Raw genomic sequence first — 13,810 nt, 5'->3', positions numbered from 1 at the left:
GATGTTACATGATGGGATGTGTCTGATGTTACATGGTGGGATGTGTCTGATGTTACATGATGGGATGTTCCTGATGTTACATGATGGGATGTTCCTGATGTTACATGATGGGATGTGTCTGATGTTACATGATGGGATGTTCCTGATGTTACATGGTGGGATGTGTCTGATGTTACATGATGGGATGTTCCTGATGTTACATGATGGGATGTTCCTGATGTTACATGATGGGATGTGTCTGATGTTACATGATGGGATGTTCCTGATGTTACATGATGGGATGTGTCTGATGTTACATGATGGGATGTTCCTGATGTTACATGATGGGATGTGTCTGATGTTACATGATGGGATGTTCCTGATGTTACATGATGGGATGTGTCTGATGTTACATGGTGGGATGTGTCTGATGTTACATGATGGGATGTGTCTGATGTTACATGATGGGATGTGTCTGATGTTACATGATGGGATGTGTCTGATGTTACATGATGGGATGTGTCTGATGTTACATGGTGGGATGTGTCTGATGTTACATGATGGGATGTTCCTGATGTTACATGATGGGATGTTCCTGATGTTACATGATGGGATGTGTCTGATGTTACATGATGGGATGTTCCTGATGTTACATGATGGGATGTTCCTGATGTTACATGATGGGATGTGTCTGATGTTACATGATGGGATGTTCCTGATGTTACATGATGGGATGTGTCTGATGTTACATGATGGGATGTGTCTGATGTTACATGGTGGGATGTGTCTGATGTTACATGATGGGATGTTCCTGATGTTACATGATGGGATGTTCCTGATGTTACATGATGGGATGTGTCTGATGTTACATGATGGGATGTTCCTGATGTTACATGGTGGGATGTGTCTGATGTTACATGATGGGATGTTCCTGATGTTACATGATGGGATGTTCCTGATGTTACATGATGGGATGTGTCTGATGTTACATGATGGGATGTTCCTGATGTTACATGATGGGATGTGTCTGATGTTACATGATGGGATGTTCCTGATGTTACATGATGGAATGTGTCTGATGTTACATGATGGGATGTGTCTGATGTTACATGATGGGATGTTCATGATGTTACATGATGGGATGTTCCTGATTTAAAAACATGAGACGATGTTCCCATTGAAGGAACATAGAGCGACGTTCCTCATGATATCAGATAAAACAACCCCCTACAAACAAGCCTAACTTCAACTAATGAGAAGAAAAGATGTGTTTTTAAAAGACGGACAAATCTTGTCTTTACAACGGCCGCTACGGAATGGGAAGAAAAAAACAAAATGCGTTTTTTTTTTTCTTTTACTTCCATACCCTCCATTCTACTAGTTCAATTTGACAAAATTAGACTTCAAACACTGACGTTATCAACAAAGAACACGCCCTGCCCCCCCCCCCCCCCTCCCCCAAACACGCTGTTAGGACATACCATATCGCCGTGAAAGGCTTTTAAGTAACGGAGGAAACGTACACCAGGCCCAGTGTTTGCACGAGTTCACGACCCGGTGACGTCAGGGCTAAACGTCGAGCCCGAGCATTTGTGATCTTGATCATAATTCCTATAAAACCCTATACTAAATATATAGGCTAGACCTCAAGTGGGGGCCGTCAAAGGGGAGGTGGGAAACCCGGGCCCTTAGAAGCCGGTAACGGACCTGCACTTAATGGTTCAAACATCGGTACTTGCACTCATTCTATGACATCTATACATGCATATATATATATGTATATATATATATATATATATATATATATATATATATATATATATATATATATATATATATATATATATATATATATATATATATATATATGTATGTACGATTCTAAGTAGCGTCCCCACTAGTAAGTCTGTACCACAAAAACCTAAGGGTCCCTCCTCCCCCCCCCCCCTGCCCCTCCTAACTGTGGAGCCGATCAAGTCTTTTCGAGGATGTTGGCTAACAGGAGGAGGGGGGATGTTTGATTAACAAAAACATGAGAAAACACCCAGGGCCAACCTTTACAAGGCCCCGTGTTTGCCGAATACTTAAAATCGCAAAGTGTCCATTTCAGCCGTGGAAGACAAGAACCGATTATTTCCCTTGCGTGTAAACATAGAGAAAAACTGCTATTTTCTCAGCAGTTTTTCTCTCTCGTGGCGTACTAGATGAAGCGGCGAATGGAGGATTAGTGCACACCAGCAATATGAAGTGAGGGAGTCAAGTCGAATTTTTAAAAGTTTGTGTTATGGACATGAAGGTATTCCTGTGTTATTGTCAGAATCTGAACTTTTTTTTTAATTAAGGAAAAATTAGAAAAACAGTTTTGAATTTTCTAAATTCTGTAACAACCGATTAAATCAAACATGTTAGGATTAAAAATAAAAGAATTATGTAATTAAAATAAAATCAACGCAATAAAACAACGACTCCCGTTAGTGATGAGTTGAATACATCAGTATGTCTGTAGCCACTAAATGGTGTGTGGTGAGAAGGGTGGGGAGGGGCACGTCAACCAATGGTTGGGCTTTTTACTGGTGGCCGTAGACTGGTCCATTGGAACTATGTAGCCATTGGTGGCCCTAGAATGGTCAACTGGAAGTTGGCATAGTTACCTCAGGTAAAAATTACATTCAATTACGTATAATTAAATTGTTTGTGTTCGATTTTTACCGGCACAAATAAATATTGATCGTCGTGATTTCTGGCATTTCTAGTGACCTAGGCAACCAGTGCCATGACCTTTGACCCAGACAGGCATTGCTACATCAACTTGTTGGTCTCTAGAACATAATGTCAATTACAACAGTGGTAACGATGGAGACCAGTGGTAACGACTTGTAATTAAACAGTGGTAACGACTTGTAATTAAACAGTGGTAACGACTGGTAACTCAACAGTGGTAACGACTGGTAATTCAACAGTGGTAACGACTGGTAATTCAACAGTAGTAACGACTGGTAATTCAACAGTGGTAACGACTGGTAATTCAACAGTGGTAACGACTGGTAATTCAACAGTGGTAACGACTGGTAATTCAACAGTGGTAACGACGGAGACCAGTGGTAACGACTGGTAACTCACCAGTGGTAACGACTGGTAATTCAACAGTGGTAATTCACCAGTGGTAACGACGGCCCGTGATGACGCCGTGTGTTTGCGAGATCTGCGACTGACTGGCGTCTCCCACAGGTCTGGTTATGTTTACACGTAACACAGAATACGTGCGCAGTGGGGGGGGGGGAATGGCCCGTGTCCCTAGTATTTACTCACTAGCATGGGGGGGGAGTGGAGAGTTAAGGGATGGAGGGGTCTTGGTCCTTGTACCTAATGTTAACTCACTGCTGGCGAGTTAAGATGGGGGGGGGGGGAGGGACCGTGTCCCTAGTATTTACTCACTAGCATGGGGGGGGGGAGTGGAGAGTTAAGGGATGGAGGGGTCTTGGTCCTTGTACCTAATGTTAACTCACTGCTGGCGAGTTAAGAGATGGGTGGGGGGGGGGGGGGGTTGGTCGTTATACGTAGTAGTAGTATGGACAGCCATGCTAAGATCCGGGGGAAAATATCAACAAAACTTAAATCATTTTGTGTTGCTGAGGCAGTTTGGTGTGTCAAATGGTGGATTGTGAGGTAAAATTGTGGGTAAAATTGTGGTATAATGTGAGGTAAAAGTGTGAGGGGAAGTGTCGTATAATGTGAGGTAAAGTTGTGAGGGTAATAAGGAATGAACGTGGATGTTGTATGGGGATGTAAATTAAACTATGATGCAAACGGTTCTATTATTAGAATATCTATTATTAGAATGTCTATAATTAGAATATCTATTATTAGAATGTCTATTATTAGAATGTCTATTTCCGATGGTTTAAAGACAGCCACTAAAACTAGTTGTACAGATTTGAACCAACAGTGAACGGGAAGTCAAATTGTATGAGTCTAGAACTCTATTTCTTTGGCTAATATTGTCCCAGTAACGTAATGTATTGATGGATGAATTGGTGCGCATGACAAACATTGGATATAAAAATGACTAGCAATGGTTTAAAATGTTGTGTTAATAAACTAATTACTATCAACTGTTACTAATTATTTTTAAACTTTGAACCAACTACTATCAACAGTCAGTAACTAGAGTCTATGTCTAGGTTAATGTTACACATAAACAACGTTTCCTCTATGGAAAAATGTAGTGAGCAACGTGTATTTTGTGTGAGCGATGTTCTAAAAGTCTTAAATAAGGATATGTGTATTTTTAAAATCAATGCACGGCATGTTAAAATCTACTGCGCGGCTGCGCAACCTGAAAAAATTAGAGGGGACTTAGCTCATTACCCAACAGTAACCGAATCAACAAGATCAAGTCCCTAACGATGGGACACATGGGAGTTTAATTCTAATGTTCAAGTCTGCCGTTTGTTTAGTGCAATCTATCTCTCGACTAATGATATCATAGAGAGAATGGCTAACTTAAACTCTGTCTTAACACAGTGATATCAAGCTGTCTGAACACAGTGATAACAAGCTGTCTTAACACAGTGATATCAAGCTGTCTGAACACAGTGATAACAAGCTGTCTTAACACAGTGATAACAAACTGTCTTAACACAGTGATAACTAACTGTCTTAACACAGTGATATCAAACTGTCTTAACACAGTGATATCAAACTGTCTTAACACAGTGATAACAAACTGTCTTAACACAGTGATATCAAACTGTCTTAACACAGTGATAACAAACTGTCTTAACACAGTGATAACAAACTGTCTTAACACAGTGATATCAAAATGTCTTAACACAGTGATATCAAACTGTCTTAACACAGTGATAACAAACTGTCTTAACACAGTGATAACAAACTGTCTTAACACAGTGATAACAAACTGTCTTAACACATTGATAACAAACTGTCTTAACACAGTGATAACAAACTGTCTTAACACAGTGATAACAAACTGTCTTAACACAGTGATAACAAACTGTCTTAACACATTGATAACAAACTGTCTTAACACAGTGATAACAAACTGTCTTAACACAGTGATAACAAACTGTCTTAACACATTGATAACAAACTGTCTTAACACAGTGATATCAAACTGTCTTAACACAGTGATAACAAACTGTCTTAACATAGCTCGATGTCGCTGAGCTGTGGAGGGTAGGTGCATGACATATAATGTCACAGGGTAGGTGCATGACATATAATGTCACAAGTATAAATGTCATTACCGATGATCGTTTACATTTCGCCCTCACCAGTTGGTCACGCGTAAATCGGGAACCCGACAATATTGTAACTTGCGCCATTGTTGGGCGCCCCTTCAAATGATAAAACCCCTTCACCTCCCAGCCTCCGCCCATTCACGCAACGGCCTTTAATCCAGCGTTTATCCTACATCGCCGCTTCCGTATGTGGATTCGTTTGACAGCCACGGCGGAATCTCACAGTCGTCAGTTTTCAAGTGCCGGCCATCTTGATTTTTGTGAATCTCGTCTTTTGTCACCCAGCCCTCAGCGACGTGTAGTCAATGGCACTACATTTCTGAAGGCACAATGGCCTCCGCCGGGCCGCGGACTAATCTGTCGGCCGGGATTTGTCGTGTTTCCAGTACACCGAGAAGTCAGCGTCCGGAATTTTGGTTTCTTCAACAGTTGGACCAGAAATTGTTTCAAGATTTCGTGTGTTGTTTTTTTTTAAAGTAAATTATTGTAAAAGTTGAAAGATAAACGATGAAGCTTTATAAAATATACAAGTTATTCAATTCTAAATGTTAATCGTAAAAATAAATCATATTCTTTTTTCAACTCAGACGGACACGCGAATCAATCAACAATGTATTGAATTACTTACACACCTTTATAAACCTATTTACCTCGTTATAACCCCATGAACAATTAATATGTAAATCATACAGATTTCACAGCACACCCATTAGACAATTTCATGGTCAAATATCCCATAACCCTCGTTCCCCATCCATCCCATTTCACAAATCACAAGCGTGATTAACCCGCTATTTCATCCCCCCATTTACCATTATAGACTTAGCGTCAAGTCCTCCCCATTATACCCCCGTGCCCCGCTCTGAGGCCGGGTCCCCCCCCCCCCCCGTGTCTCTGTCAACCCGGCAGCCCATCTGTTTCCGCTTGACTGACGGCTCTGAGGACCGGCCCTAGCGGAGATGAATGGCCTGCCCCAGCGGCCCGACTGTTCTTTTAGCTCCTCACATTCGGGCTGATGGTTGCTACACGCTGCAGGGTGGACCCCGTGTGTGTATGTGTGTGTGTCTGTCTGTCTGTGTGTATGTGTCTGTGTGTATGTCTGTCTCTGCCTGTGTATGTGTCTGTGTGTATGTCTGTCTGTCTGTGTGTATGTGTGTGTCTGTGTGTAGGTCTGTCTGTGTGTATGTCTGTCTGTGTGTGCTATAATAGGCCGGTTTTAATCTGGCCTATTAAAAACATTTTTATATACGCTTTGAGAATAAGGAGAAAGATAGATCAAGTTTTGGGAATACGGAAAAACTTAGATAAAGTTTTGGAATACGGAAAAATTTAGATCAAGTTTTGGGATTACGGAAAAATTTAGATCAAGTTTGTAAATTCAAAATCAGCGGTGTTTAACTGGCATGATCTGCATAGAACAAAGGCATTAGCGCCACTAGGTGTAACACACCACTGACCAACCGTCCAGTGAAGTAACACAACAGTGACTAACCGTCCAGTCATGTAACACAACAGTGACCACCCGTCCAGTCATGTAACACAACAGTGACCACCCGTCCAGTCATGTAACACAACAGTGACTAACCGTCCAGTCATGTAACACAACAGTGACCACCCGTCCAGTCATGTAACACAACAGTGACTAACCGTCCAGTCATGTAACACAACAGTGACTAACCGTCCAGTCATGTAACACAACAGTGACCACCCGTCCAGTCATGTAACACAACAGTGACTAACCGTCCAGTCATGTAACACAACAGTGACTAACCGTCCAGTCATGTAACACAACAGTGACCACCCGTCCAGTCATGTAACACAACAGTGACTAACCGTCCAGTCATGTAACACAACAGTGACTAACCGTCCAGTCATGTAACACAACAGTGACCACCCGTCCAGTCATGTAACACAACAGTGACTAACCGTCCAGTCATGTAACACAACAGTGACCACCCGTCCAGTCATGTAACACAACAGTGACCACCCGTCCAGTCATGTAACACAACAGTGACCACCCGTCCAGTCATGTAACACAACAGTGACTAACCGTCCAGTCATGTAACACAACAGTGACCACCCGTCCAGTCATGTGACACAACAGTGACCAACCGTCCAGTCACTTAACACAACAGTGACCAACCGTCCAGTCATGTGACACAACAGTGACCCGAAATCCTAACTTAACACCCCAAATAAAACCAGAAAAGTATTTCTTCTATCTCTTCACCCCACCGCCCCCCTGCATATGTCATAGATACAAACAAAAACGCGTCTTCCATTCAGAGAACAACAAAGCATTAAAACATTTCGGCTTGTCTTTGATGTGCACCCAGCCTGGTCTCCCCTGATATGAATAATGCCGAGCATGTGGCGGCCGTCTTGTTACTACAACCGTACAACATCCACCCTCCCCCACCCCCAGGCTTTAACCCCGGGTTCCCAGCTCGCTCTAGAACAATCGCTACTCGCTGAATTGTATCAATTAAACAAGCGGATCGGTCAAAGAGCAGGACAGGCAGAAGCAAAGAGTGAGCAGTAAATTATACAACCTGCCTCTGACCCTGGGACCCCAGAGCTTGCATATTTATAGCGCCGGACGCAGCCCCGGGGTAGGGAGGTGAGAATAAGGGGAAGGGGTGGGTGATGTAGCGGGGTGGGGGGAGGGATGAATGAAATGTCAGAGGCAGAAAAAAAAAGGTTGCAATAGTTCGTGATGTGATAATGACATTTGAAAATAATGTTTTTATACGCCAGCCTTAAAAAAAAAGTACCGTCTTGAAAATAATGAGAAAAATAACCTTGGACTGGATACTGTCGCAAGTTTAGAACAATATTGTCTTTTGTGAATATAAAAAAAACCCTGATTGCTATTTTAAACAGCCTACTGATGTTTTTAAAAATCAAACCCCAGCTCCCCATCTATAACCTTGGACTGGATACTGTCGCAAGTTTAGAACAATGTTGTCTTTTGTGAATATAAATAAACCCTGATTACTGTTTTAAATAACCTACTGATGTTTTTAAACAATCATACCCCCACCCCCATCTATAACATTGGACCTGACACTGTCGCAAGCTTAGAACAATATTGTCTAATCGGAATATGTAAAAAAAAAAAGAAAAAAAAAGAAAAACACTGACTGCTGTTTTTAACCCGCGGCAAATGACAATGAAAAGACATGGGACCAATGACAATGAAATGAAATGACCTGAGACCAATGACAATGAAAAGACCTGAGACCTATGACAATGAAAAGACCTGAGACCAATGACAATGAAAAGACCTGAGACCAATGACAATGAAAAGACCTGAGACATATGACAATGAAAAGACCTGAAATCAATGACAATGAAAAGACCTGAGACCAATGACAATGAAAAGACCTGAGACCAATGACAATGAAAAGACCTGAGACCTATGACAATGAAAAGACCTGAGACCAATGACAATGAAAAGACCTGAGACCAATGACAATGAAAAGACCTGAGACCAATGACAATGAAAAGACCTGAGACCAATGACAATGAAAAGACCTGAGACCAATGACAATGAAAAGACCTGAGACCAATGACAATGAAAAGACCTGACGCCAATGACAATAAAAAGACCTGAGACCAATGACAATGAAAAGACCTGAGACCAATGTTTTGACCTAAGCTTGACCCCGACTGACAATGTGGCGCGCGTCTCTGTTGTCAGTCCAAATATTTTCTCTCATTCCCAGGGTTCGTAATACACGATGACGGCCCGGTGGAGGGGAGGGGGGGGCGGAGGTTGAATCTTGATCTCTCATCACCAGGAAGCGGCAATGAAAGGAGGAAGTGGGTAGGGGGGAGGGGTATTTCTGACAGTGAAGTGTTGATTTTATTAATGAGTTATCTAATACTTCGATTAGTTTATTGGGAAAATAATTGTACCTAATGCATAATAATTACTGGCATGCTTTAAATAGCTAATCCTCATTTTTATTATTAAAATATTATTATTATTATTGAACTAAATAAGAAAATTTAGCAAAATAAGGAAAGTCGGCGTGTTCAAATATTGTAGTTATAATAATTCTTTTAGTTTCACTTGCCAAAAATACCATCTTGTATTTTTTTTATCTAGGCGTCATTTCAACAAAATATTTTACATACTATTTTTTAAAAATTTGTTTTACCAAATGGTTGTTAGAATAGACGGGTCAATATTGAACACACAATACAGCCGGCAGTTTGAACACACAATACAGCCGGCAGTTGTGATACGGCGTGGGAACGTGTTTGTGTACGGCCGGCAGTCAGCCGGATGGCAGGTCAATATTACCAGAGGCTGTGGGTCACTCATTATAGGAGAGTGAGGGGGTGGGTCAGTCATAATAGGAGAGTGAGGGGTGGGTCAGTCATAATAGGAGAGTGAGGGGTGGGTCACTTACTATAGAAGAGTCGAGAGAGGTTTGGTGAGGTCATATATTGCTACACGATAAATCTAAACATAACATTAAACCACTCTCTAAAACCCTAACCCCCTCTATAAAGCCCTAACCCTAAACCCCTCTCTAAAGCCCTAACCCTAAACCCCTATATAAAGCCCTAAACCCCTCTCTAAAGCCCTAACCCTAAACCCCTCTCTAAAGCCTTACCTCTTAACCCTAAACCCCTCTCTAAAGCCCTAGCCCTAAACCCCTTTCTAAAGCCGTAACCCTAAACCCCTCTCTAAAGCCCTAACCCTAAACCCCTCTCTAAAGCTGGTTCTGTAAGCAATGATACAACAAGACGACACCAATATACACGAGTCTGACTGGTAATAGTTTGGTGTTATTTTAACAGACCTTAAATGTTGTATTTTAAAATGACATCTATTCACGTATCATAAGTAGGCCTATAGCCCACCCCTTCAAAAACCCACTGTAGCAACATGCACACGTTAAATAAGGAATAAAGTGCCGAAACATAAATATATTCGACATGGATAAATACTATCTCCATGTTCCTTGTCAATTGTGTGGATGGTGTATGTGGCACGTGTACTACTATACTGATGACAAACTAGAGAGTCAGTATATCACTAACTAGAACTGGTATTATTGTCTATCACTAGCTAGTAGTTTTAATGTTATTGTCTATCACTAGCTTTTAGTTCTAGCGTTATAGTTTATCACTAGCTAGTAGTTCTAGTGTTATTGTCTATCACTAGCTAGTAGTTCTAGTGTTATTGTCTATCACTAGCTAGTAGTTCTAATGTTATTGTCAGCCAATGTGAAGCTAGTGCATGTGTTGTCAGTCTATCACTAGCTAGTAGTTCTAGTGTTATTGTCTATTACTAGCTAGTAGTTCTAGTGTTATTGTCTATCACTAGCTAGTAGTTCTAATGTTATGATCAGCCAATGTGAAGCTAGTGCATGTGTTGTCAGTCTATCACTAGCTAGTAGTTCTAGTGTTATTGTCTATTACTAGCTAGTAGTTCTAATAGTATTGTCAGCCAATGTGAAGCTAGTGCATGTGTTGTCAGTCTATCACCAGCAAGTACTGGCATTATTGTAATATCGTGAAGATGCCATTAATCTCGTCTCTCCACGGGTCACCTATTATTACACAACAACCAACGATCTGCCAGTGGTAGTTTGACTACCATCAGACAAATGTCACTGACATTGATGCCAGCATACACTGCCTGTCTGACGTCACCTTTCTGGTTCTCGTCACATTGTCTGTCACACAAGGAAGCGTATCATCTAACACGTCTGTGTTTCTATGTGTACTTTACACACTGGTTATTACAACCTTTAGCAGAAATTAATCAAATAGTGTGTAAACGAAATGGTGTGTAAACTAACGAAATGGTGTGTAAACCAACGAAATGGTGTGTAAACCAACGAAATGGTGTGTAAACTAACCATATAGCGTGTACAACATATTCTCCCGTTCATATAGACCCAGCGGATAACGAAGCACCATTGATAATGAAAATTACCGCTTTGATGCGTGAAAGAAAGAATGTCCATTTGATGTCGGTCGTAGAGTGATGTCTCAAGTAGTTCATTCTAGGGTTGGCAATAGATCGTTTCTGTTGCCCATATAGTTTCTGTTGCCCATATAGTTTCTGTTGCCCATAACGTTTCTATTGCCCGTATAGTTTCTGCTGCCCATATAGTTTCTGTTGCCCATAGCGATAGCTTCAAGCACTGATTTCTAGTTACCGCACTGGTCTAATACTAATACACATCGTCACATTTGTTTTGATTCCCATTCTGGCTATTCATCTAACTATTGATCTACTTGCACAAATTGTTGCAGTCACATATAATACATATAAAAAAAATGACTGTGCAATACTAGTCCTAATCCTAACAAAAGCTAACCCTGTGGTATCCGCACGGATTTGCCGACTAACGGCATCACATGAGCTGTAGATCTAGTGTCGGGTTAATCACGGTAATACGTTAGGGTTAGAATGGGAGGTTAAAAACTTGGTGTTCTACAAGGTAGTGTGATACAACGGACGTGGTCAAGTAGGGGGGGGGGAATGGTGATATAGGCGACAACAATAACATAAGGGATGATCGATGCTAAACTACTGATGGTGACTTGATTTTAATCTCAAGTTAGAGAGAGAAAGGTATAAAGAGCTAAAGAAATGATACGCAGATTAAAGATGTAATGTATAGAAAGATAGTCACGTGACTTGAGAGCCTGGAACTATTGGATGTCCTACCTTCTATAACAGCGAGACAATAGCCAAGCAGGAACACAAGAAGAAACGGTGATGACTCGTGCACATTAATCCCAGGCATGCTTGAATAACTCCTGAGGACATTGAACGCTACCCAGCGTCCCGGGACGTCCAGTCTGGCACTCAGAATTCCAGTGGCAGCCCTTGGGGCAGTGCCAGCATTGTCGCAGAAATAAACAACAACAGTGGTAAACCAGCTCGGTCACACTGGCTTCTTTCCCTTGAAACAAAGATCGTAGCCTCGCGTACTCTCAGACTCAACTAGTAAACAGCGAGTGGTCGGACTTGGTTTTGTTGTGCTGGTTGGGACTACGGCAACACACGGTGACGTGCGGACGGCGAGGGCTAGACGTGCGTCTGGCCGGTCGGTGATGCGGGCTCGGGCCTAGTGGGTTTTTTTTTCCCAACCGTCACCGTTTGCGCTAAGGTGGGAATGGTCTAGGTGGGTGAGAATTTCAAGTGTAACAGAACAGGTAGGCCTAGACCTAAATAATGGTCAGAACGCGAACGCTAAAAAAAAAATCGGATTTATTTTTAAGTTATTATTTACAAGGTTAATTTGTTAGAAAAAAAACCTAATCTACTTTAGTGCTTTATGATACTGCAATACAACGTAGACCCGGATTCACCTTGATGTACCCGCATCATTAGAACAACACTGCGCGGCACTCTCCCATCTACTTAACGTCGCTTGACTTAAGGAACCAATTGAAGGGGCGGCGCTTGGGGCGGAGCAATACACCTCTCTCTGCTTACTTCTCCTAGTGCTTAAACACGGCGCCGCTCCGGCGGGTCTGTGCGGCTCGGCAGAAAGCGACGTCAGGCTAAATGCCCCGCTGATTCCCCCGTGCTGTTGATAGCCTCGATCTCAGGGCGATTAAGAGGGTGCGCGCGTGTTTCAATGGAAGGAATAACCGTTAGATGTTTTTTCTCTTAGGTTGTGGCCCTTGAGTTTCAGGGGACAGCATGTTCGGTGTATTCTCAGTGTACAGAAGGGCGATGATACAGGCCTGCTTTTATACTTGCCATGCTTGCCTCATATAAGCCTACTTTTATACTTTCCATGCTTGTCTCATATAAGCCTACAATTATACTTTCCATGCTTGTCTCATATAAGCCTACTTTTATACTTTCCATGCTTGTCTCATATAAGCCTACAATTATACTTTCCATGCTTGCCTCATATAAGCTTACTTTTATACTTTCCATGCTTGCCTCATATAGGCCTACTTTTATACTTTCCATGCTTGCCTCATATAGCTCTACTTATATACTTTCCATGCTTGCCTCATATAAGCCTACTTTTATACTTGCCATGCTTGCCTAATATAAGCCTACTTTTATATTTTCCATGCTTGCCTCACATAAGCCTACTTTTATACTTTCCACGCTTGCCTCATATAAATAAGCCTACTTTTATACTTTCCATGCTTGCCTCATATACCCTCACATACATCCATGCTTATACCAGCAGGGAAAGATTACTATGGTAAACTTATCACGTTCGTGCTCAAGACACATGTGGCAGATGAAGTAGAGTTCATCTGTTTCAATAACCTCGGCCTATGAAAGCATATGTGGTCAGCACAACCGCCATTGTTTTCCCTAACGTGAGTCAGGTACCCATCAGAGCTGGGTGGACTCAGGGATGTCATACAGTCACGTTACTTTATACAGATGAATGGTCGACTCAAATGGTATATTTTCGATAGCAGTGTTTCCTCCAGACTTTTTTATCCGGGGGGGGGGGGGGCACTCGAAATTATCGAGGGGTGGACTAAAAAAAATTTTTTTGGGGGGGGGGGGGGGAGTGGGCGGACACTGTTAAAAGTATATATTTTCTACAAAAATT

The 13,810-nt window shown here is 41.8% G+C and overlaps 1 protein-coding gene across 1 annotated transcript in view; it reads right to left on the bottom strand.

The window, feature by feature from the left end:
* LOC131958201 (BMP and activin membrane-bound inhibitor homolog) overlaps nucleotides 1-12,237 on the bottom strand; it is a 61,659-nt gene extending 49,422 nt beyond the window's left edge. Inside the window, exon 1 of the mRNA XM_059323081.1 lies at nucleotides 11,941-12,237. Within this exon, the coding sequence (XP_059179064.1) occupies nucleotides 11,941-12,019 (79 nt within the window). The 5' untranslated portion in view covers nucleotides 12,020-12,237. The remainder of the gene's footprint in view (nucleotides 1-11,940) is intronic.
* Between the last annotated feature and the right edge of the window lie 1,573 nt (nucleotides 12,238-13,810).

Source organism: Physella acuta, unplaced genomic scaffold (assembly GCF_028476545.2).
Source record: "Physella acuta isolate Inbredline_101_S28 unplaced genomic scaffold, ASM2847654v3 ptg001299l, whole genome shotgun sequence".
NCBI lineage: Eukaryota > Metazoa > Mollusca > Gastropoda > Physidae > Physella > Physella acuta.
The sequence above is the reverse complement of the archived record's forward strand: the minus strand, read 5'-3'. Positions and strand labels throughout refer to the sequence as shown.